Here is a 23861-nt window from a genome sequence, read left to right on the forward strand (position 1 = left end):
CTCTAATAATCTAAGGAAAAAGGTTCAGGATTTACACAGAGATAATGGTTTTTAATGGGCATACCAGCAGAGCAGGATTAGTATTCACTCCTGAGATGCTGTCTCAGGCAGTTATCAGGCAATAATCTCTCACATAATAATTAGTGATAGAAAGTCTGCTGTTACATTAACATGAGTGGCAGAGATGACTGCACATATGTAAAACTAAAGTAACACTGAGCCGGCACAACGTTTGATTTGAGCCAGGAGCCTTGATTCAGATTACTTCTTTCTTTTCTTCTCCGGTTTTCACATCACAAACTAAATTAACAAATTGTTGCAAATTAGCTTATCATCTGAATCAGTTGGCAGTGATTCACGCTGCAAAGAGCTGGATGTCAGTCAGAGATTAGATTACTGATTAAATGCACATTGCGGCACAGATGAGTCAATGATCTATGACACAGTTTTGAGACTGTACATAATAGCGATGCCACATTGACAGCACATGGTGTCTCTTAGGTAAGCTTAGTTAAAAAGATATTTTTAGCATAATGGCTAAGTTAGAAACACCCAGATATACAGTTTAGAGCTCTGGCTGATGTTGGATTTAGATGCCACAGAGCTGTTTTTGGAGATCTGTCAACACAACACAGTTGCATCTAATACAAAGCAATGATGATTTGACAGAATGGTCAGTACTACTGTCAGCGGTTGCTATAAGGCACACATACAGTAAGACCTACATAATGATATTTTCTGCTTTATTGGCTTAGCCCAAACACTGTAAGCTTTGTTGCTTTGTGATTTATTTTTTATTTTTTTTGTGGAAATTTCCAAACTTGATTATCTAGAGCAGGGGTGTCGAACATAATGCCCATGGGCCAGAATCGGCCCAGTCAGGCTGTGGAAAAAGTGAAGGAGGGCATACATTTTTTACTGTTTTCATAAGACCTCCCCCACTGGCCATTCGCACTGCACCAAAGTAATAGAGATAAACAGTGACATGACAGGAACATTTTTTTCACCATCTGCTATAGAAATACTTATTTATTTTTTTATATGGGTCTTTGGTTTAAAAAAAAAAAAAGGTCTGTTTTATTATTACAAAACACTCTGAGCAATGAGATACCAGAAAATATTCAGTTATTTTGTACATTAATTCTCACAATTTAAGTCCAAAGAGTCGTGCTGACAGATTTTTCATTTACTTGAGCAGCATTTCTTCATCTTGTATGAAACCTGAGACGTACTGTTGAAATTGCTCTTCTTTATCTTATAATAAGATACCTCAGAGATTCATTCGGGATGTTGTTAAACTTCTTTACATTGAAAGAAAGGGCAGCTTCACTGGTACGACCCAAGATGTAAAATGATTTTGACAGCTATGACTTGGAGAATGGTACAGTAGAAAAACAAAAAGTGCAAAATTCAAAACTGGTACCTATCAATACCTACCCTTAAAGTTGCAAATAGGTAATTTATTCATTTAATACAGTAACTCTAACTTTGAAGAAGAAAAAAACTCCCTTACAGTTGTAGTCTTTTGTCAACACAGGCATTAATCGTTAATTCCACCACAGCCCACTGTTTAAATTAGCGTGCACTCTGTACAGCCCTTTTAATTTGTGCCCTGTCAAGAGACCCCAGCCACACTATTCTTTTTGAATTAACAGACAATGATAGGGGGTTGTTGCAGACAACCTAATGTTCAACAATAGGATTAAAATGACCCAAAGATTTGAACATTTTTGCAGAAAAAAATAGAAAAAAAGTTTGCACCACTCTTTAAGTGCTGAGTTAAAATAGATTTGTTACCAATTCAACAAACAGTTAGTCATCGTCTCAGCTAACAACAAACCTTTCTACAGGGCAAGGCACTAAAACTCGATGACTAATGACTGGGGGGGAAGCAAATGACAGGCAGTGTTTTGGAACTGATGTCAGGGCCTGAATTTGGTATACAAACAACATGGTGCTGATGGCACAGGCAGCTGCTGATGGTGTAATGGTGCGGGGAATGCATACAAAAAGGCGATTCAAGAACAACTGGCAGCGATTTGATAGTCCCACTTTCACATCATTGCTGACCAGGTACATGAGCATGAGAGTTCCAGGAAAATGACATCAGCTTAATTTCTTTCCAGTAGGATACACAAACCCCTTATCTAAGCCTAATGGGGCAGCACTGTTGGGATGAGGTGGCATGGGATATTCACAGCGTGAAAGTTCTTTTTAAAAAATCTGCACAAATGTTGCAGGACTGCTGGATGTGGATCCATGCAAAATGCGAGATGTTCCAGTGCCCAGCAGCATCCAAATGCAGTTATAGGGACCATCTCCATACATATGGAATACTTTACTTCTATTAGTTACAAGCGTGCTCTCGGTTTAGTTCGGATACTTGTTGAGATTCTCATGATGTCTGCAAAACGCAGTCTGTTGCAAATGCATTTTTTTCTCAACCTAGCCTTTTTGAATGCATCATTGTCCTCTTAAATGTCCCATCCTGTCAGAAAAAATATTATGGATTGAGAAATGAAATAAGCACTGTACTTCAATAAACGTCGGTGTGTCACATAACGCATGCATAGACTGTTCCTAGGTTGCATGTACATAACTCAAATGCTCCAACAAATAGGCATTTACAGACATGCAGAGATGTGCACACGCTATGGTAGCAGCATAATCTGCTCTAGAGGGGCAGCTGTGGGTAGAGGCATTTGTTTTGGGGATGATTTGTTTGTTTGGGCCCTGGCACCCAGATGAGCAGTAATCAGAGGAGTTAGCAAACAGGATTGTGTTAGCCATGACGCTGAGAATCCTCCCCCACAAGGCCCAGACCCAAGCAGCTCAGTGCTCTGGCTCTAGAATCAGGACAGACTGACACAAATATGTGTTGTTTGAGTTTGGTGTGTATGATGTCACATTATTTTAACCATTTCAGCTGTCCATCTGTTTATATTTTCTGGTGTTCAAATTAATGTCATTTTCCTGCACGGTCAATTCTTTGTTTTTTGTTCTCTTTACTGTTTCACGTCTCCGTGATTTAAAAAAAAATCCTTTATGTTCTTTTTCCCAGGTTTGGTCGTGAGGGAGGCCAGCATAGAGATCACTCGGCAGCAAGTGGAGGAATTGTTTGGGCCAGAGGACTTCTGGTGTCAGTGTGTGGCCTGGAGCTCCGCTGGGACCACCAAGAGCCGCAAAGCTCATGTCCGCATCGCCTGTGAGTATACTCCCCCTCCTTTCATCCCTCTCTTCAGGCCATTATTCACTTATCATCTCTCTCATCTTTGTATTTCTCTCCAAACAAAACCTCTCGGTTGCCAAGAAAACGCATCTCAGCGATGGACTTGTGTATCTTCACAGATTCTGGAGATAGTAGCAGTGAAAAGGAGGTTTTGCTAACATGAGATTCAAGCGTCCCTTTGAACTTGAGTTGGTAAAAAGCCAGTACAGTGGTTTCCTTGCGGGCAGCACAGACCTGAAGAAGAAGCACAGAGGGGGAGAAAAAGAGCTGAAGTGGCGTCTGTGCACTAGGAGAGCTGTGGTGCATGTTTATGACTTCATTTGTGTATGGTCCTCCTTTGTTCTCGGTTTGTCGTCCTGCTGAAAAAGCACCACGCAATTGTTTCTAAATAATGAGAAACATTCTGTACTGGATCTAAAGTTTGGGCTCATTTTTTAACAGTTTTCCCCAAAGGATGTGGCAAAGAAAATCAGAAAAAAAGGGTAATGAAACCCCAGAAGACATGATGCAGAAAGCAAGAGCTGCTTAAGTCTGACTGTGACATCAAGGCAACATTTTTGCAACACAGCTATTACGTGACACAACTACTTACACGTTTTTGTCAAAATTCCACCTGAAGGAAATCCTATTATAGTATCGGCTAGATCATTGCACTTCCACCTCCTGTCAAGTAGTTTCAAGGCACCGTGACTGATGCATCTTTCCCATCTTCACTGTTTCTCTTTAGACTTGTGGCAAACTGGGGGAAAAAAACCCTGCAATACACACTTGGAGAGTGTATTGTAGTTTATGTCAAATATATTGTCAAAACTGGATAAGGATATGACTTGAGCTGTTGATGTTTGGTGGGGAACTGTCAGAATGATTTCATCTTTGCTATACAGTGCATCAGAAAGCACCTCGCAAAGTCAATATCCAGGATTTCACCTGAACCGCTCAATTAAAAGCAACTTAGCAGTGATGGAGCTGTCTCTCCCTATTTTTATTCGATCATCTCCACTTCTTTGTATTACTAACTCTGTATTTGCTCCATATTCTGCACAGTTTGTCTCTGAATTTAGTGCATTCCCCTTTATTTCCAACACCAGTATCTCTTCCTATTACTGCTTCTATTATACTAGCCTGGTGAATCCGAATCACGCCTCTCAGTCTCCCACTGAGTCCACTCCCGCTGCTCCACCTCCTATAATCACCCGTGATGAGCAGCCTGCCAGCACTAACCTATCCCTCAAATCACAATGGACCCCTCTTCCCCTCCCATTAGCTTCTGCTGAATGGATTAGCTCCTCTACTGGGCTTTCTCTCCAGGCAGGCTTCTTGTCAGAGCCAGACTCTATCCCGTTAGGCTAATGGAAACTGGGGTTGTTTTCCTCTCCTCTCCCATCATCTAAACATATACTGTTTAATCAGACGGTGAGTCACATCTAGCGCAGATGAGTTAAGAGGCTGCCGTGTTGAAGAAGGAGCTTTCAGACTTGCTGGAAGTTCGGCTGAAATTATTGTGAGAGCCTGTCAGAGGAAGAGAGAACGTGTGCATTTCTTGTGTGTCCTTCCCTTCATGTGACCTCCACAGAACCGTTTTAATTGGCCTCTATTTTTGGGGTGCAGTTATTGCTTGCCACCGAGGGGTAATGAAAGTATTTTCACAGAAGCAAATTAAATAAATTAATCAAATCAGAAGAAATGGCTTTCAGGACTGGCGGAGGGGAATCATACACAGAGAGAGCAAATTGATTTTCTTGTCTGTTTGTGGACTTTTGGAGCAGGTAAAACCAAAGCAGCATTGCATGTGACTTTCCTCGGGATTAAAACTCTCAGAGTAGGCCTCCTGATATCGGATTGCACCAGTAGCTAATGATTTACTAAGCAAGAAAAGTAATAATTTCTGAAGTCCGCAGTGCTGGTGTAATTTTGCCTGACAAGTAGCCACTTAAGGTAATGGTTGTCATATGTGTATCTTTCTGTGGGCCTGCGAGGCTGGAAGTGTTTGCTTGCTGAGGGGAGAATGGTGTGTCTCCCGCAGGAATGTCTATTCAGCTGCTCCCACACCCTCTATGCCGCAGTACCGCTCAGGGTTACGAGAAGTGAGGAAAGGAGAGACTCCAGCAGGGAGGTGTAATTTAAACCGACATCCAATAAAAATCTATATTGCAAAATAATCGCTCGTATGCTACTTACTGTTTCATCACAGGTACATTTTGATTAGTGAACTACAAAAGCAGCGGGTGTTCAATTTTTAGTTGAATAAGAAGGCTGAGGACTAAAAGTGTGAATATTCCACATAAACACACAAACACTGGCCTTTGCCACTGATAGTAACAGTGTTGCCTGTTAAGCGAATTTATGCTCTGAATAGTAAATGCATAATTTAACTAAGAAGAGCTATGAAATGAAAGGAAGAAAAAGAATTGGGTTTTGTTCCAAACAAAAAGAGAATAAAATATGTAATAGGAACCCACCGGCCACTTCATTAGGAACAATTTGCTAATAGCAGGTTGGACTTTTTTTTTGCATTCAGAACTGCCTCAGTTCTTCATGGCACAGATTCAACAAGGTGCTGGAAACATTCGTGAGAGATTTTGGTCCATATTGACACATTTGTAGCCCATTCATCGCCTGCATGTACATGATGTGAGATGAGATGTTGTGGCCATGGGAGTTCTTTGTATACAGTGAACTTACTGTCATATTCATGAAACCAGCTGGAGATGATTTGAGTTTTGTTTATGCAAAATTCTGACCCTACCATCTGAATGTCACAGCAGAAATCAAGACTTGTCAGACCAGGCAGCATTTTTCCAATCTTCTGAGCCCATGCGAGCTTTAGCTGCAGTTTCCTATTCTTAGCTGATAGCAGTGGCGCCTCGCGTGGCTGCTTTAGCCCATCTGCTTCAAGGTTTGACATGTCAAACGGTTATTTGAGTTACTTTTCCGTTCCTTTCAACATAAAGCAGTCTAGCCATTCTCCTCTGACACCTGGCATCAGCAAGTCTGGTATTTCAGAAACTGTTGCTCAATAGATATTTTCTCTTTTTTGGGTGTTTTCACTTTATTCAGGATCAGGGGCGGGGGTGCCAAAACACCTCGGACAGGTCGCCCGTCCAATGCAGAGCTTAGACAGAAACCATTCACGCTCACATTCACACCTATGGCCAGCTGTTAGTTAACCTGACACATGCATGTTTTTGGACTGTGGGGGAAGCCAGAGTACCTGGACAGATAATTTAATTTGTTAGATTTGACTGTAGTGCAAATTTTATAAATCATAAAGTTATCAGTGTGTACCTGTCATACCGTGACTTCTAATTATTTTATCGTTAAGGTAGCATCCATCGCTATAGAATAGTTCTGATGTATCTCCTTTCCTTTCCTCCTGCCCACTTTATCTTAAGGAAACCAAACAGCTTGTGTGTCCTTGGATTGAATTGGAAAAACCTCTGTCAAAGAATATACCCCTGCAGTCATTCTTTCTTTTAATTTCATACCAGACTTTTACGGAAATTACTTTCAATTCAGCAGTCACCCTTTCAGCCATTACAATACATTGAAATGTGCTGAATTATAACATATTCCCCTGAAGACACGGGTACTCACGGATTGAACTGGAACAAGGATACCTCATGAATTTGTTATTTTAAGGATCATTTTTCCAAATAAAAAATGAACCGTAAAATGACTATAGGTATTCTTTAGTGTTTCCAGGTGCTGCATCATCATGTATTCTGTAATAGGAACATGATCTGTCTTCTTCCCTTCGGGGATGCAGACCAGTTCATTCTAAACAGTGAAACATGTCTATTTTAAAATAATGTCTCTAAACCTAATAGCTATTGAATGAAATGAAAGCAAATGAAGAAACAAAAAAAAAAAAATCTGTTGTGATCAGTCTTTGGAGATCTCTCGTTTTATTACAGGTGGTAATGCTCTTTTCATTCTGTATCCATTCATACACCATCTCCCCAGACACTGAAAAGCATTTCTTTACTATGATAGATAAGGAAAGTGTATCCTGTTACACACTGTGCCTAAGAGTCTTGAGAGTCTTTAGAGATTTACACGCAGTTTGCTTTGACTTTTCAAGTGCAAATCCTGCCATACGATCTGTGTCACTTCAGACTGTATGCCCACATCTAAAGTCCATGTGCTATTCTAGGACTATAAAATATAATAAATCTGTGCCTTATGTTGGTACATAATGTCAGTAGCTGTACATTTCTGTATTAGCAGCGTTCTCTGAAGAAGAACAGCTGTATCCTTTTAAAAGATCGAGTCCCTGAATGAAGGTCACTGCAGGATTTGTTTTCATGGACACAGTTAGGTGTGGGTTGAAGAAGAAACTAATATATCTGCTTGCTGTGGACTTTCCATGTGGTCCCTCTGCTTTTAGGGTTCCTTCAGGTACTTCGGCTTCAACAGTCCAATGACATGCAGGTTAGGTTAGCCGGACTTTCTAAATTGGCCATAAGGGTGGATGTCATCATGCAAATCTCTGTGTGTTTGTTAGCTGTGTGATGGACAGGCAACCTCTTCTGTCTCTGCCCCGCTTCTCTGTCCCCACTGTCACAACTCTGGTTGGTTAAGCATTTAAAAAAATAGAGAAGGGATGGGTGAACTTTTTTTAATGTTAATTAAGAGCCCATGTTGGCTTATCAAAAATAGGATCTTCAGGTCAGCCTTCATTCTATAGCTTGTATAGTTCAGTGCTGCCAACATCAAAAGCTACAGGAAGTTGGTGTAATGCAAAATACAGTTTTATAACTGGGTTTTTTGTTTTTTTTGAAGCACAATGTAAAACGAATTAAATGTAGTAAGTAACATGTGGCATGTGGTTGTTTTTCTAGAGAAAAGAGCTCTAATGGGTGCAATCATGTCCAAGTCTCTCCTCTGAGCAGCTCATCTCAGTTAGACTTCCTGGTAAAATAAAATACAGTAGATGACATTATTTTTCAATATTTTGATGAAAAATTAACATACATTACAATACATTACATTACATTACATTTCAAAATGCATTTTTGGTAGAATAACCAGTGACATCTGTTAGATTATAAAGCTTGCATTCTCGACATTGGTAAGTTGTCATATTTCCGATTGACTGACAGATGTATAAATATCTACCAACTACTCAAGGCCACCTTTGTGGTACTTCTTGCTGCAGTTTGCTGTGATGGCACGCACGCATGCACACAAACACTCACACTCTCTCTCTCTCTCTCACTCACACACACACACACACACACACACACACACACACACACACACACACACACACACACACACACACACACGGATGCACAGACGCACACAAAGAAAGAGACAGCTGGTGATAGAGCCTTTTGGTTTGTTTTACCCTTCAGTCATTCTTGACTGTGCGCGTTTCCTCATCCACATACAGTATAGGTGCCACATTTTGTACATTTGTCTCCTCAGGAAAGGGAACAAAGTTATGTAGAATTGTTGTCTGGAATAAAATATGTTTTTGTGCTTTGCTGAATGAAGTTATTCACCCCCAAACCGAATGTGTCAATGAAAGTGTGTATGACGAGAATTTTGCAATGCTTGTGAAAATGGTATCACTGGGGTTTGGAGGATTGATTGTAGACATGATGCTTCAGTGCCTCTAACGTTGCTAAGTACTACTGTACCTCCTCTCCTCTCCTCGCCCCTTCTCGTCAGTTGATGCCCACTGCTACTGTCTCAGTCTGTGCAGCATGATATATGTCTAATGGGCTTCAGGTTCCAGTGTAGCATGACACCTTCAGTAATCCTAGCCTGTCAGCTCCACTATACCTTCCCTGCACTAATCCATAAGGGCTCTCACGCCAAGAAAATGTTGGTTTTCTGATGGAGCGCAAGTGAGCCCCTTCTCCATATTTTCCATCCATCTATTTCAAGCAATCTGTGTGTGTGTGTGTGTGTGTGTGTGTGTGTTGAAGATGAGCTTGGAGACATAACACTCACCTATAGTCTGTTTTATATATACTGCTTTTACATAGGCAGGTCTTATTGACAACTTAACCTTTCTTTTCTTTTAATTGTTTTTATAGTTTGTGACATTAACACTGGTCGGCTTTGTGTTTAATCTTAAACATATTTCAGGATATACTGTCGATCTTCCAGTATGATACACTTTCATTTAGCACTAATACACAATGTCTTTTATGTGTTTTTTCAGACTTGAGAAAGACATTTGACCAGGAACCTCTTGGAAAAGAAGTGTCACTTGAACAGGAAGTGTTACTTCAATGTCGCCCACCCGAAGGCATCCCAGCTGCTGAGGTAAGGTCCAAAAGGGTGTTTCATGAAGCCAGTGCACGTTTGTTGTTAGGATAATATGTTTGAACAGGTAAGTACTTTTCAGGGAAATGAAGGCAAAATGCTCTCACCTCAAATCCACCCAACTGACTTCTTTAAAAAGAGGTAATTTTCACTGACTTTTGGGATGGGTTTTTGGAGATATGCCATCATTATTCTTGGCATTATTTTTTAAGTATATAAAATGTTAAAATATCACCTACAATATTGTACTGCATAGTGAGCTCATGCATTTTTTAGCATATATTGTAATTTTGGTAGTGTCAGTCACTGATTCTGTTCTTCTATTCTCTAAATAATTCAGGTAGAAACTGTGTGTTGATTACAGAATTTGCCTCAGTTTTAAACTTGCCTATTTCAGAGGTTTCAAATAAAATAACACTGAATAAATCTGACACGCCACACTGCGCAGATAAGGACATTTTTCACCACTGCCCGGGTTATTAAAGTTCTTTGGGTATTTCCTGAACATCGGCCTGTCACTGCAATTTGGAGGAGAGAAAATTGTAATTATCTGCCGAGGGATAAAAAAAAAAATACATTCAGTTGTGTGACTTTGCTACCTTAGCTTGGCCAGTATCTCCTCCCTGCCGTTCTTTCTCCCTGCCCGACAGTAGAACCCTATTAGGACTGTATTTGAAAAGGCTCAGTTGAGATTGCAGGACCATAGATACAGGATGAAAGTGTGGTTTGATGGTTTGGTCGGGAGGTGGTTTTTTTTCAGTTGTGAGTTGTAGGGACTGAACTCTGTAAAAGCTTATGAATGACCTGGAAAAGCTGAGTTAAGTGAGTGGAACTGCACAGCATTTATCCCTGCTGAAAGTGCTGACAAGCTCAATGGACAAAAGTTTAGGAGTAGCACTCCGCAGACTCTCCTCATACAAGCCAGGCTTTAGTCAGATAGTTTTCCTGTAACAGCTGTATAGTAATGGTGATTTCTACAGCCTGTCTGAGGTTACTGTAAGCCCTGGATTAGCTCAGTGTAGCGATCAAAGACCTAGCTTGATTACAATCATACCACATCCTTCTGAATTGCTGTGGCAATCCAGATGTACAGTGAAGAGTAAACAGGAGATTCTGTTCGCCTGGAGTAAAGGAGCCGCTGTTGTTTTAGTGTAGATACCATCAATTGAGAAAACAGAGCACTCATACGATGTTTAGCTATTGTAGTAATTGACCTCTTTTAAAAACATTATAGTCTTTTCAGATTTCCCTTCACTTGTATTCAGACTAAAGTCAGTAATTGCTTTCTATTTACTTTTCTTTCCATGATCTACCTGACTTTTCAGTGTGTGTACAGAGGCACACTTCCAGCTCTTTTAACTAGTCCCTCTTACCTCATGGCTGCTAAAAAAGACAACAGTCCCATTTTACTAGATAGTTCCCCCACCCTTTTCTTCTGAACTCAAACTCAGCTGCCTCGGAGGGAAAAAGGACAAAACCGAATGCTGCTTTTTCATCTGTGTTTGTCAGGCCTCTTCTCACATAAGCTTGCCAGAGAAAAAACCTTGGAAAAAGCAGATGGGCTAAGTCTGTGGTTACATATGAATCTGGAGAAATATGTAGCAGCCGCTGTTGAGAGAAAGATCTGTCATATTTCACCGGCTCAAGACACAAAAAAATATAGAGAGGATGAAGGCAGAAGGAGGAGAGCTGTTAAGGTTTGTCGGGGATTGGATCCACTGAGTTGTTGTCAGGCCTCCAATGAGCTGTCAGCTCACTCTGTGGTTCCTTTGCAGGCCTTTGCCCAGAGAGCAAGAGGCTGGCAGGATGGCAGAGCTGTGGCGGAGCCATAAAAACCCCATACTCTCACAGCACTTTTTTTTTTTAAAATCATGTGCCGTGTGGCTTCTCTGTCATAAAAAAGTACAAGTAAGGCATGCACATCTGCTGACTGTCCATGTACTGCATTGTCATATGTTTTAACTTCCACTGACATGTTCCCATGACAGTGTACCAGCAAGGACATTAATTTGCCTGCATACAGAGAACTTGCTGCCAAAAGACTGTTCGTCCGTTCCATGTAATTACCGGTGTGATTCCTGGCTCACCAGCCAAAATTAATTCACATGGACTGCAAAATAGATTCACCACTAATAAATGACAAGGAAGAATCTGAATTCTGTGCTTCCTCTTTTCAGTTGAGTATATATATATATATATATTAAAGAAAATCTAGCATTTCATTCATTATGTATTACAAAATACACTTATCATCTTCTTATTGTCTTGATTTTTAAATAGTTTTTAATCTACTTTCAGTTTCTTCTGTATACATGGCTCTGCATATTTGTTTTATTTAGCAGTTTTTCTTTTACAGTTTGGTTTCATTTTAAATATTTGCATGTTTCAGTTTTGACTGCTCAAAAGTGTTCGGCTTTAGTTTATCTACTTATTTTTTTCAGTGTTAGTTTCTGCTAGTTTCCTTCATCCAATGACTACTGGGATAAGCCACAGCCTCCAAAAAGAGTAGAGAAAGAGCATAGATGGATTTATTTCAGAGGGAAATTTAAGACACACACAGGAGGCATTACAGGATAAACACTTAGATCACACTCACGTAGACACCCCAGTTTCACATAAGATGAAGTAAAGCCACCCAAAGCTGGTTGTGTTAACAGACTAAAACTAACAAAGTGGGACATACATATACAATATACAAACAAGCACTGGTCTACAGATTGGGGTGTTTTCAGTCCCATTACCACAGGTGTGTAAAATCAAGTAACTAGGTAAGCAGTCTTCCTTTTAAAAAATAATGGGTCATTCTATAAAGAGGTCACTGAAGATTTTGCTGTTATGGGATGCTACCATTGCAACAGGTCAGGTTTGGAAATGTCTTACCTAGCTAGTGGAAGTGGAAGCATTTAGGAACCACAGTCACAAGATGGAAGACCATTTAAAGTTACAGAGCAGGATTGCCGAGTGTTGAGGAACATAATGCGTGATTCACCAACAGTCTGCTGACTCAATAACTGCTCCAAACCTCCTCTTGCATTAACATCAGCACAAAAACTGTGACATGGGTTTCGATGACCCAGCAGCTTCTCTATGTTTAATGTGTAGATAAAACAGTAACTTTGTCAATGTAGTATATTATTATCTTAAGTGCATAATATTGTTCTTGCTAGATTTTGTTATTTTCTGTGTGTAGTTTTTTTACCGGTTAACTTTTACTTAACTGTAATAACCTTGTCTATTGCTACTGTTGACTGGTGTCTAAAAACATTGTTCCACAGGTAGTAACATATTGCTCTGTTGTTTCGCTTTAGAAAAGATTCTGAGCTGTCATTAGAACTGAAAGCACTGATAGTTTGTGTTACTTCAAGGTGAATAGTTTTAGTTAAGCTTTCAAAAAGGCGTTCTGTCGAGATCAGCTATAATGCCAAAAGCGTTTCAGCTGTTTGAAACGGTTAGTTACCAAAGTATTTCAGCGTCCTCCCAACCAAATACATACTTGCACATTCAAAGAAGAAAGAAGCCCACATTTTGCAGAATCAAAGTAAGTCAATCCTAATTAGTTTTGATCTCAGATTACAAAGAACTGCACTGTTTGATGCGAGCTATTATCTATCTCCTGGTTCGTCTTTGTCTTCCCACTTTTTCAGATGATTTACATTATAAGCTGTCATGATGGTTTACCATAGTAATGACATCCTGTGATTCTTTTTAAGTGGTTTTGAGTTTTTCTTGGCTTTCTGCGTGGGCTGTTGCCCTGAAAACTAAACATTATGCTGAATAGCTTGGATTGCTTCTGTGATGATGCAGCAAGTTTTCATAAAAAAACACATGAAACATCTCAGAGGTTTTGGTACTTGAAGTTCAATCTAAGCCATTTTCATGTTTACTTAACTTATTTTTACTGAAGCACAATTAGTTGTGGAACACACACACACACACACACACACACACACACACACACACACACACACACACACACACACGCAGTTTTGCACACACAAAGAAAACAAGCAGCAGGCATTTATCTTGGCTCTCCCTGTGACCATTACCAATGGAACTTTGGCCTTTGAGAGCTGAAATACAGCGAGTTGGGTTTCTGGAATAGCACAGGGATTAAGTCATCTGAATGTCTTGTATGGTCTGAATAAATTAGACACTCAACAGGCTCCCTTAAAGTCATTGTTACACCTTTCCATAGCCATGAATATTTGATATGTACTTAATGAAGAGCAGAAGGAAAATCTAACTGTTGAGGCTATTCTAGGAACAGTAGAATCGGAGTGATTTGGCACAAAGGCTCTGTGCACTGTTTCACTGTTATATCAGCTTAGTGGCTGAGTGCTATCCGTAGTTATAGTAATAAAGGTAAAGATGGGAACTGAGAGCTTCTCACCAGCTCAATGCAGATCCTTCCCTTTGAAAACCCTCAGGAGGCTCTTTCATCCACATCTAAAGGACCTCTCGACAAGCAGCAGCGGCCTCTTTTTATACTTAATATGTGGCAGCCTTATAAACTCGACAGCAAAAAGAATTGTTTCTTTTCTTCGCCCATTCCCTCCGTCTCCATTTCGGAGCGCTTGTCACAGTCCTGAGACAAAGACAAGAGTTCAGAGGTTACGCAGGACCGGGAGGCACTGTGCCTATTTCCATGGAAGCAGGATTTTAATTCAGGCATCTCCTCAGTCGGTCGGGGTCCTGCCGTGTTATCACGGGTAACGAGTCATTGATGCTCTGCAGGGTATGGGCCCTGCTGCCATGATTAAGTCCATTGGCTTAGTAAGAAGAAAGATGGGAAACACAAAGATCTTTACTTCACACTTTCTCATCCAGAGAGGGGAGAAAACTAATGCAGATGAATTAAAACAGCTGAGACACAAAATTCAATCCGTTTCAGTTCATGACAGATGTCATTGCTAATTTAAAAATATGTTCAAAATGCTTCATTATTATATAAAATCCAGTATAGTTCTTATATCTGGCACTTATCAAGCTTCATCATCAACCCCATTTTACACATAGAGCATGTAAGCGATTAGTGTTTTTTTTAGCCCACTTTTACTTAATTAGTGATATGAAGGCATGCTGCGACCGGTTGCCCATATGTTCACCTTGTCAGAAAATAGCTGAGTGCTTTTACTGCTGTAAAAATGCTGCATAGTTGCGTTATGAGAGTGCCAAGAATGTCAAGAGAAAAACACTTTAGTGCCCAGTGGAACAGGGAGGGCATTTTCATTAAGGTAACCCATGGGAAGAAAGAGTCACAAGGCCAGTCTAAATCCCTGTGGCAACCAACTAAAGATTGCCCTTCAGGCACTCACCTGTCAATCATTGCAGGTTTCCCGTGAAAAGACTGCGATTAATCCTAGTAGCCCCGCATTTGTGAGGTCTGCTGCCCGCACAGCCCTTTCTACTGTTGGGTGGGTAAGGTTTATTTGTCAAATGTATTTCATTCTGAAGATGATTTTCCCTGCATATATTAAGTCAGACTTCTGCTGAGAAAGGAAAGAAACTGTTGTAGAAAAAAAAATTGAATCCCTGCTCCCTATAGTAACAGTGTGTGGTGGTTGTGTTACAGTGAGGGAAGTATTTTGGGTCTCTGATCAATATAAAGGTGTTGTGAGTGACTTTATTCTATCAGAAAATATTTCTGTGTCTCTTTTTGCGGTATAAGAGGTCACCGAGTAAGTTAATTCTAAAAATGATGTGGATCATAAAGTACAGTTTCATAACAAGCAACAGCATGTGGAATCTATCTGTATAGTAAAGACAGAAGAACTTGTAGAATCACTGACCCCATAGACTTCCATAATTAAATGAACAGCATCCATCCATGAATGTATTCTACAACTCACCCACTTATATTAAAGATTAGTTATACATTATTATAGTTGTGGCTGCTTTTAGTGACAGGTGGATGCTGACACAGCAGCTGTAGCCAGTAGTTGCTCATTTGAATCACTAAGTGGATTGCTTAATTGTATTAACAGCTCATCCAAAGGGACTGTGCTCCAGTTTTTGTGGGGGAACTCTATTTGGATATTACTTTCTTGAAATAATTAGCAGGTGCCCATGTGTCTCTCTGATGCACTTTTAAAGTCTATAAGTGCTCTTCGGTAACCAACCGTGCTTGTGTCAGCTGATATCCTAGCAGTCCAGCATCTCGTCCACCGGAAGCAATTTGCAGCAACGTTCTTACCAGAGATCATAGAAAGTGACATTTAGCAACATTATGATGACAGGTGAAATAACCACTGCCAACATGAAGTGGGTGAGTCCCGAGTTAAACTCTTCTCGACTTGCGAGCAACTGAAGCAGCTGCTGGTAAGAATAAAGGCTACAAGTGGTATGACTGGATGGCAAATGAATCAGAGAATTGCTATGGCCATGTCCGCGAGCAACTGACCATAAACAAACAACCAAACAAAAAAGCAAAACATGACGAGCGAATCAAATCGCTTCCTGTGTGAACGCCCCTTAAGACATTGTTTACTTTAATCTGCATGCAAGAAACTGATTCTGGAAGACAAAACCAAACCAACATTATGTATTAAAGTCCCACTCACCATTTGTAAGATTTTGAAACTTTGGCCATCTGGAAGCATATTTTTCACAAGCCCTTTTTTAGCAAACAAATAACGTTTGTTACAGATCATATAGTAAAAGAATAACTAAAACCACACATTTTCCCAAGCAAAGAATACAACATAGTGCGACTGTTTTTATTTGGTGGGAAAATTATTTCTGTATCACCTAAAAAAACCCAAAAACCTCCTTACCGCTTTTAAGCTGTTTGCACTGGGCTTGTGCTGTTTCAGTTTATTCGTATTCCTGAAGGTTGCATTCTGTATACCAAGTGAGATCTGACCTCTTGAGCAGCAAAGAAACCCTCTCCCTTGATGGAGTTATCATCTAAGCTTTGTTAAAAGTCAGGGCAGTCTCAGGGAAACCAAGCACTGAATGCAGAGAGTGTATTAAACAGTTCTCTGACTGGGAAAGCCAGAGCCTCAGTAATGGTTTGTGTTAGGTTGTTATTTAAAAATTCTAATGAAATAACATGTGTGCCATGCCTCTCAATAGCCAACTTGCACTTATCCACCCACATGTGGTGAATTTATTAAAAAAAAAAAAAAAGTATTGGCAGAAATCCCATAATCACATCATCACTGTCAGAATTTAATCATCCATTTAGTGACAGAAGGAGGATTTATAGAGACATTTTTAAACTATGGATTCTTAAGGTAGTTTCCCAACAAACACACATTGGTAAAAGAGTATCGTTTTGCCACACGTATGAGGTAAATGTACTGGGAAAGGGGAAAACAGAGTAAGCAGTGCCTCGCTATCCTTGGAGCCAGTTTAAGAAATGCCTGTGTTCCCTCAGCAGACTGTAGAGGAGAACTAAAGGTGGAAATGAACTGGGAGAGGTCATTATTCCTGGCTCGAGTCTTAGCGATCCATCTCCTCTATGGACACCTACAGTAGTAACCGCTCCAACTCCACTACTGTTATCTAAATTTGCCCTCTCTCCTCCTCCTCCCTAACCTGTCCCATTCCAGCTCCTCCACAAACACCCTCACAGACAAATATACTGGTTCGGCTACAACAAGCAATACCGGCATTAACGCTCACACTAACATTTTTCCCATCACATCTCAAGATATCACACGTTTGAGCATTTGGGCTTGTTAATATTTATACAGCTCACATTTCCATACTTGTCATGCAGGCAGATGCAGAGCATATGGCTTGTTGTCTGTAAGTGAATGATTGAATAATCAGTTTATAACCTTTAGTGGCTCATTCTCCAGGTGTGTCATTCAAGCCTGGAGCGGATATATACTGTGAAAAAAGGGAAATGAATAAATTACATCTGATAGATAGTTATAGTGCATGTGGAAAAGCAGAAGAGCTCATAATGACTTCTCCGTAGAAGTCTTGCACTTTGCTGTGGAATATTTTTTTTCTCTCCCCGTTCTTTATTTTCACACCCCTTTCCACCCCCACACTCTTCTGTACACTCTATTTCTGACACAACAGCGATGAGTAATGAATGGTTTTGCTTTGCAGTGGTTCTTAACAAGTGAGAGGATTGTATACAGTGTGTTCTGTCTATTGGGCTAATTAGTGTTTTGCTGGCACACCCAGGCAGAAACATCACACTCAGTGGCTACTCCTACATTGCTGCTATAACCAGGTCTTCAGCCAGTAATGTTTGCTAGTGGGAGAAGAAGTGACAGTGGAGGCGCACCGAAGCTGCACTCTTATTTGAAAGCTGGGTGGTTTAAAGGACGTAGGCCACCTGGGTAGTCATTCAAAATAGAGCTATGCCTCACTGAGAGCAAAACTAATGGTGCACCGAGGGGCTACAGCTCCATTTATTAAGTTTTGATTTTAGACATTCAGGCTAAGGTCGTGGAGTTACATGTAAAATAAAATAACGCAACATATCAATGCATTTAGCAGCTATAAAACACTGTAAAGGTTTACCTTATGAACTCCATGAGATCTCAATATGTCAGTCTTGTTTAGCGCTCATGTCTGCTGACCCCAAGTGGTCGTGCTAAAAAAACAAATTATGTTGGATGCATGGATGAGTGGATGGATGGATAGATGTTTCAATGATGGATGGATAAGTGGGTGGTTGGATGGATGGATGGATGTACAAAAGCAGAAATTAAACATCAGGTATGTTCCTTCCTGGAGAACTGCATCTTTAGTGGAGACTTCACGTGTTGAGTAGATTCTCACCGATTCTGTGAAGAATACTGCTGTCTGTTTTATCACATCAAATTCCACTCATTATTCTTTAGCTGCTTATCTTACTCTATCAAAATTAGGGGCTGTAGCCTATCTGAGGGGAGTACACCCTTCAGTCCCTCCTTGTGATGAGACTCCATCTTCAAAGCTCATGAACCTTTCCAATATAAAACAAGGTGTAACTTTTCTTGACTTTATTAAAGCTTTTCATGAGTAAAACTGCAGAAAAGCATAAACCCATACTAACATTACTGTGACTCCACTTTGTGTAAAGCCCTAACACTGACAGGAATGCAAAAGGATATAGAGTCACTCCATACCAAAATCAGTTATTTGGCTTCAGTTAAATTTGACCAAACTTAAAATGTCATTGTACCAACATTTAAAACACAATAACTGAGAATACTCACGGACAGTTTCCAAGGCAACAACATAAACCCATCATCCATAGCAGAACAAGCTAGTCACACCATGTGCTCTGCCATGCCCCACTACCACTGACTGCACTTTCTTAATGCCATAAGGTGGCACTGTGGTTCACGAAACTTCTCAAACATTTGCATGCTTTGATACCAAGAGCAGCTCAGCATGAGCTCATCCTCCAGTGTTTACCAGTGCAACAAACTTTTGGTTCTCAATGTCTAATACTCTGCCCCAAACAACTTATTGCGTAAAAAACCTTCCATGAACTCTTTATTTTTCAGTAATAATGGGAACAAACGTTAGTATACAAACCTAGCTTTTTGTGTTTGCATCTTCATGTGACATTATCACGGTGTGGTTTATAAATACGTTTTCTGCGATTTTCATTTAAAAATGAACTAAAGGGTTCTGGTATAATTCATCTGATTGAACAGGTAACCCATGTACTTTAAAGCAGTTGCTGAGGCCTTGGTTCAAATCTGCTCCAAGGCCATTTACTGCATGCCTTTGGCCTGCTGTACCGTCTTCTCTCCTCTATCTGTCTTAAGTAAAGGCTAAAAAATACATTAAATTAATCAAAAACTGACCAATTCACCATTTCATTTGTTCCATGCAAATTTCTACAAGCTACATTTCTTGAACAAATTTGTCTTTCCAGTGGAATAACCCAGCATTTTATATTTGCACGAGATTTGCAAACTTCAGATGATCCCACCTCTGAAATAATTTAGTCTAGTCCGTGCACAAGAAGTCAATGGACTTTTATTGGCTTCAATGTCTTTAATTTTCTTAATCGATCCGTATTATTTGTGTAAATACAATTCAGTATGTTGATCTGTGAATATCAATGTGATTTTTCTTTGTTAACCTCATGCTTTAGACTTTGTCCCTTCTCGTTCATCTTAAATCTTCCTTTCTTCAAGCCAAAGTCACTTGTTTGTAACATTTTCCCCCCAATCGTCCATCTTTCTTCTTTCTTGTCCGTCCTTGCCTCTCGGTGATGATGTATTAGATATATTTTGGAACACTAGTGACTGCCCTCCTGGATGTGCACCTGCTCTCCTTCTCACTCATCTGTCTTTCTCCTCTTTGTCTTACCATCTCTCATTTACCTGTCCCCCTCCATTCCTAGTTCTACGTGCCCACCCTACACTCACTTTCCCTCTCTCGCTCACTCTCTCACTGTGTGTCACTTGGCTGTCTTCAGCCAGACAGGCTTTTTCTTTATGGCAGCTGACATGTGGCAATTTCCTTTCGTTAATGACAAGAAATGTGCCAATTACCTCTCCGGATGTTTTACTGCCAATCAGACGCTAACGAGCTGTGAGCGTGAGCATTTGGATGTGTGTGTATAACTTTGTGTATCTGTGTTTATGTCTTTTGAATCTGTTGGCATGAAAGAAACCTGAACAAGTTCAATGTGACATGAAGTTTTCTGCACATATGCAATTAGTATGCAGACTGTGTAGCTTAGTTCCTTTAAAGACTGGTACTAGATTAGATCATACAGAAGTATGCCGTGCTGTGATTGGGATTCTGTTCAGTTCAGGTTTATCTATATAACGCCAATTCACAACAGTAGTTGCCTCAAGGCACTGTATTATTGTAAGGTAAAGAACCTATAATGATACAGAGAAATCTCCAACAATCAGATGACACCCTATGAGCAAGAACTTGTCACCAGTGGGAAGGAAAAGAGGGACACAGGACAAAAGATGCACTGTTGAGCTGAGCCAGAGATTAATAATAACTAATGATATACATATAAACAAACACATAGTAAGTGAAAAAAGGTGAGTGAAGGAGAAACACCCAGTGCATGATGAGAAGCCCCCAGCAGCCTACGCCTATTGTAACATAACTGAGGAAGGATTCAGGGTCACCTGATACGCCACACTTATTACACCACATATGCATAAACAGACAGTCTGCAAAGAAGAGTCTGTAAAAACACTTCCACCTGAAAAAGCACAGGTCATGCTAAAAGTATTCTTTCACGACATATACAACTTACACACAATATTACACAATACACACTATACATATACATACACAATATTACAGTTTTTGATGCTTGCATGTTGCACTTTGAATTTTACAAAATTTATGTGTGTGTGTGTGTGTGTGTGTGTGACTGTGTGTGTGTATGAATTTCAGTGGCCCTAATCTTCTTCTGCAACATGTAGCTTTACCTGTTCAAAGTACGTTTCAAATTAACGGAGCATATGTGATATTGTACAAAGAAACCCTATCACATGAAGGAACATGCCAAAAAATAATGGTTTCATCCTTTAAATGTGCAAATTTGCTGCTTTTACTTTTAAGAAGTTTGATAATAAAACCTGCTTAAGCTACCTGTCAGCAGCAAACCTCAATAAAAAAAACCCCAAAAAACCAACAACATTAAACATGCATTTTCAGCCAAGTCTAAAACTTTTGTGATCGTTTCGAATGTCCGGAGCATTATCAGTTGCCTGACAAAGAAACCATCAGTCACAGCCCTGTAGCCAAACAACCTTTTATAAATGAGTCCTAAATATAGTCAGTACAAAATAATCGGTGAACCATTGCTCAGTTTAGCTCTCTCACACGTTTCCCCCTTTTGACATGAGTTTCTACCACTTTATATTTCTTGTCACTCTGTCTCCCTCCCACCCCTCCATCTGCACTGAAAAGCGCTTTTGTTCAATTTTTAATTACCTTCTCATATAAAAGTGCTCTTGACATCTGAACACAGCAAATTTGAAGAGGCAGCCTCTGTGATTGGTGCAAAATTGGATAACCACCTCTTTGTATCAACTGTCAATCTCTATTCTAAGAAGAGACCTTTCACTTTTTAATTCCCTGTGCCCAACACACACTGATGCAGGCACCAAAAGAGAAAATATTTATGTCAAAAACAACAACAACAACGAAAAAAAAAAAACAGCCATTGTTTCTCCTGTTTGCATCATTAGATTGTTTGCTTTTGGTATTGCTTGTGTGTGGGAACAAAAGACAAAAAGTGGCAATCAGATCACTGTCAAATCTTTGTTCTCTGAACATAGGGGTCCTTCTTTCTGGTAGTGCTCGAAATGTTTTATTCATTATTAAAGACTGAGGGTGACACACACATGTACAGAAAATGTATGGGACCCGTACTCAGTAACTCTCCTGATGCCTGCACTTAAATTAGTCAGTTCTACATATATAAATATACGTAGAATTCTATACATATGTATAGAATATAAACCTTCTTGTTATATTTTTACAGTTACAGTTTGTTATTGCCTTCTTTGTAGTGAAATCGTGGTAATGTACACAGCATATGTGACTTAGTTGTGTCGGTATAAAATAAGAGAAACTTTGTAGAAGATGTCTGACTGACACCTGAGCTGCTGTCAAAATAATTTAAAGAAGACAGCTCAATAGCAGGAAACAACTAACTATAAACACTCACCAGCCACTTGATTAGGTACACCTTGCTAGTACCAGATTGGACCCCTTTTTACCCTCAATCTGTCCTAATTCTTGCACAGTTCCTGCAGATTCAGCAGCTGTACATCCATGATGTAAATCTGCTGTTCTACCACATTGCAAAGGTGATCTATTGGATTGAGATCTGGTGATTGTAAAGGACATTTGAATAGAGTGAACACATGAATGGATCTGAATGACATGATGTGTTACCCTGCTGGATAAGTGTGTGTGTGTGTGTGTGTGTGCGTGCGTGTGTATATGTATATGTAAACTCTGTTTTTATTAATGATCTAGACAGAAGTCTAATGAACTAGGTTAACATAAAACATTTCTTTTTGCATGAGTTCCTTGCAGAAATTATTATTTTTTAAATAATGATGTATCTGTGAATGATCTATCTCCTATATATTGCAATATACAGTCTGTCATGCTGCACTTTGTTCTCAAGGGAGAGAAATGTTTAGTTATATTTAATAGACGGCAAGTGATGGAACTGCGTCCCTCGTGGCTCTGTGAGATTGATTCGACTGATACGTGTTTATAGAGGAAGAAATTCATAAGCACCAAATGAACAGTGAATATACATTAAGCTTACAGTGGTTCACTGAAATGCTCAGTTGATATTGTGTTTTAAACCCCGTCTTTTTTCTGATGTAAGTGTGTGATGGGGATAAGTGCCTGTTGATGTGTTGTATGCAACAATTTGGGAGTTGTTTACTGAGAATTAACTGTGAAAGGAAGTATTTAAAGTCTGTATTTTAAGATAAGATAAACTTTACATAGCAAAAACTAGAAAAAGAAAGAGCAGGTAGTCTTGCTGAGGTGCGATGCCGGTGATGCTGATATCCCAGTGCATGTCATAGTGGGTCTGTATTCTCTTTTGAGAAACTCCTAACAATGCCGGTCTTACAACAATGGCCAGTGTATTCTACGTTTTCACAGCACAAAATGCTGTTTCTGTGTTGTTGCCTAAGAAATTCAAAAACAACAGTGACTGTTTTGTCTTGGCCAGTCTCATATCAGGTTATTGCCCTACTTTTTGCGATATTCTATCTCTCATGAGAAAGCCCCTTTATAAACATCCTGCTTATCTTTCTCTGTAGTCCTCCTTGGTGTCTTATCTCTTATCAGGCCCTGTTACTCATGGGCTATCACAATGCACAGGAAGTTAGCTGTTTGCCAGGCCTCTTCATCACTGGACAGTTTCTTTGAAGAAAACCAGAGAACCAGGAAATATTTTGAATCAAACTGGCTGCGGACTGTGAGGCGGCACATGTTTTTCTTTTCTCTCTTCTTGAAGAGAGAAAAGGGATCTCGGTGAATTACAGCAAATAAAGCCTCCAAATGATCTTCTGTTCCGCGATAGTGCCTGGAGTGCAATATCAGTTTCATTTGGAAAAATGAAACTCAAAAGAAAAGGTCAGAGAGCTTCTCAGCCTGAGGAATTCTGGAGAGTTTTCTTGTCTCTGTTGTCTGACAGCTTTAAGCTTTGTTCTAGGGGGAGAATAAAAAGAGCATGATAGCTATTGACTTTTTGTAGCAGGACCTCAGAGTAAACATAGTAATCCTGGCACTCACAGTTATTTGAGAGGTTAGACAGAAACTACACAAAAACCATCACTGTTTAAACACTTCACTTTGATTTTTGGTACAATTTAATGAGGTCAAACTGTCTTATATCTCCTTTCACATCCTCCTTTTTTTTTTTAAAAAAAAA

At 39.8% G+C, this 23861-nt stretch overlaps 1 protein-coding gene across 3 annotated transcripts in view; it reads left to right on the forward strand.

Moving 5' to 3' along the window:
- Nucleotides 1-23861, forward strand: part of unc5cb (unc-5 netrin receptor Cb) — a 124838-nt gene that overhangs the window by 70456 nt on the left and 30521 nt on the right. For all 3 annotated transcript variants that reach the window (XM_026173823.2, XM_026173824.2, XM_026173825.2), the window contains exons 3-4: nt 3062-3205; nt 9405-9508. In XM_026173823.2, coding sequence (XP_026029608.1) covers nt 3062-3205; nt 9405-9508 — 248 coding nt within the window. The remainder of the gene's footprint in view (nt 1-3061; nt 3206-9404; nt 9509-23861) is intronic.

Source organism: Astatotilapia calliptera, chromosome 7 (genome assembly GCF_964374335.1).
Source record: "Astatotilapia calliptera chromosome 7, fAstCal68.1, whole genome shotgun sequence".
NCBI classification, from domain to species: Eukaryota; Metazoa; Chordata; class Actinopteri; order Cichliformes; family Cichlidae; genus Astatotilapia; species Astatotilapia calliptera.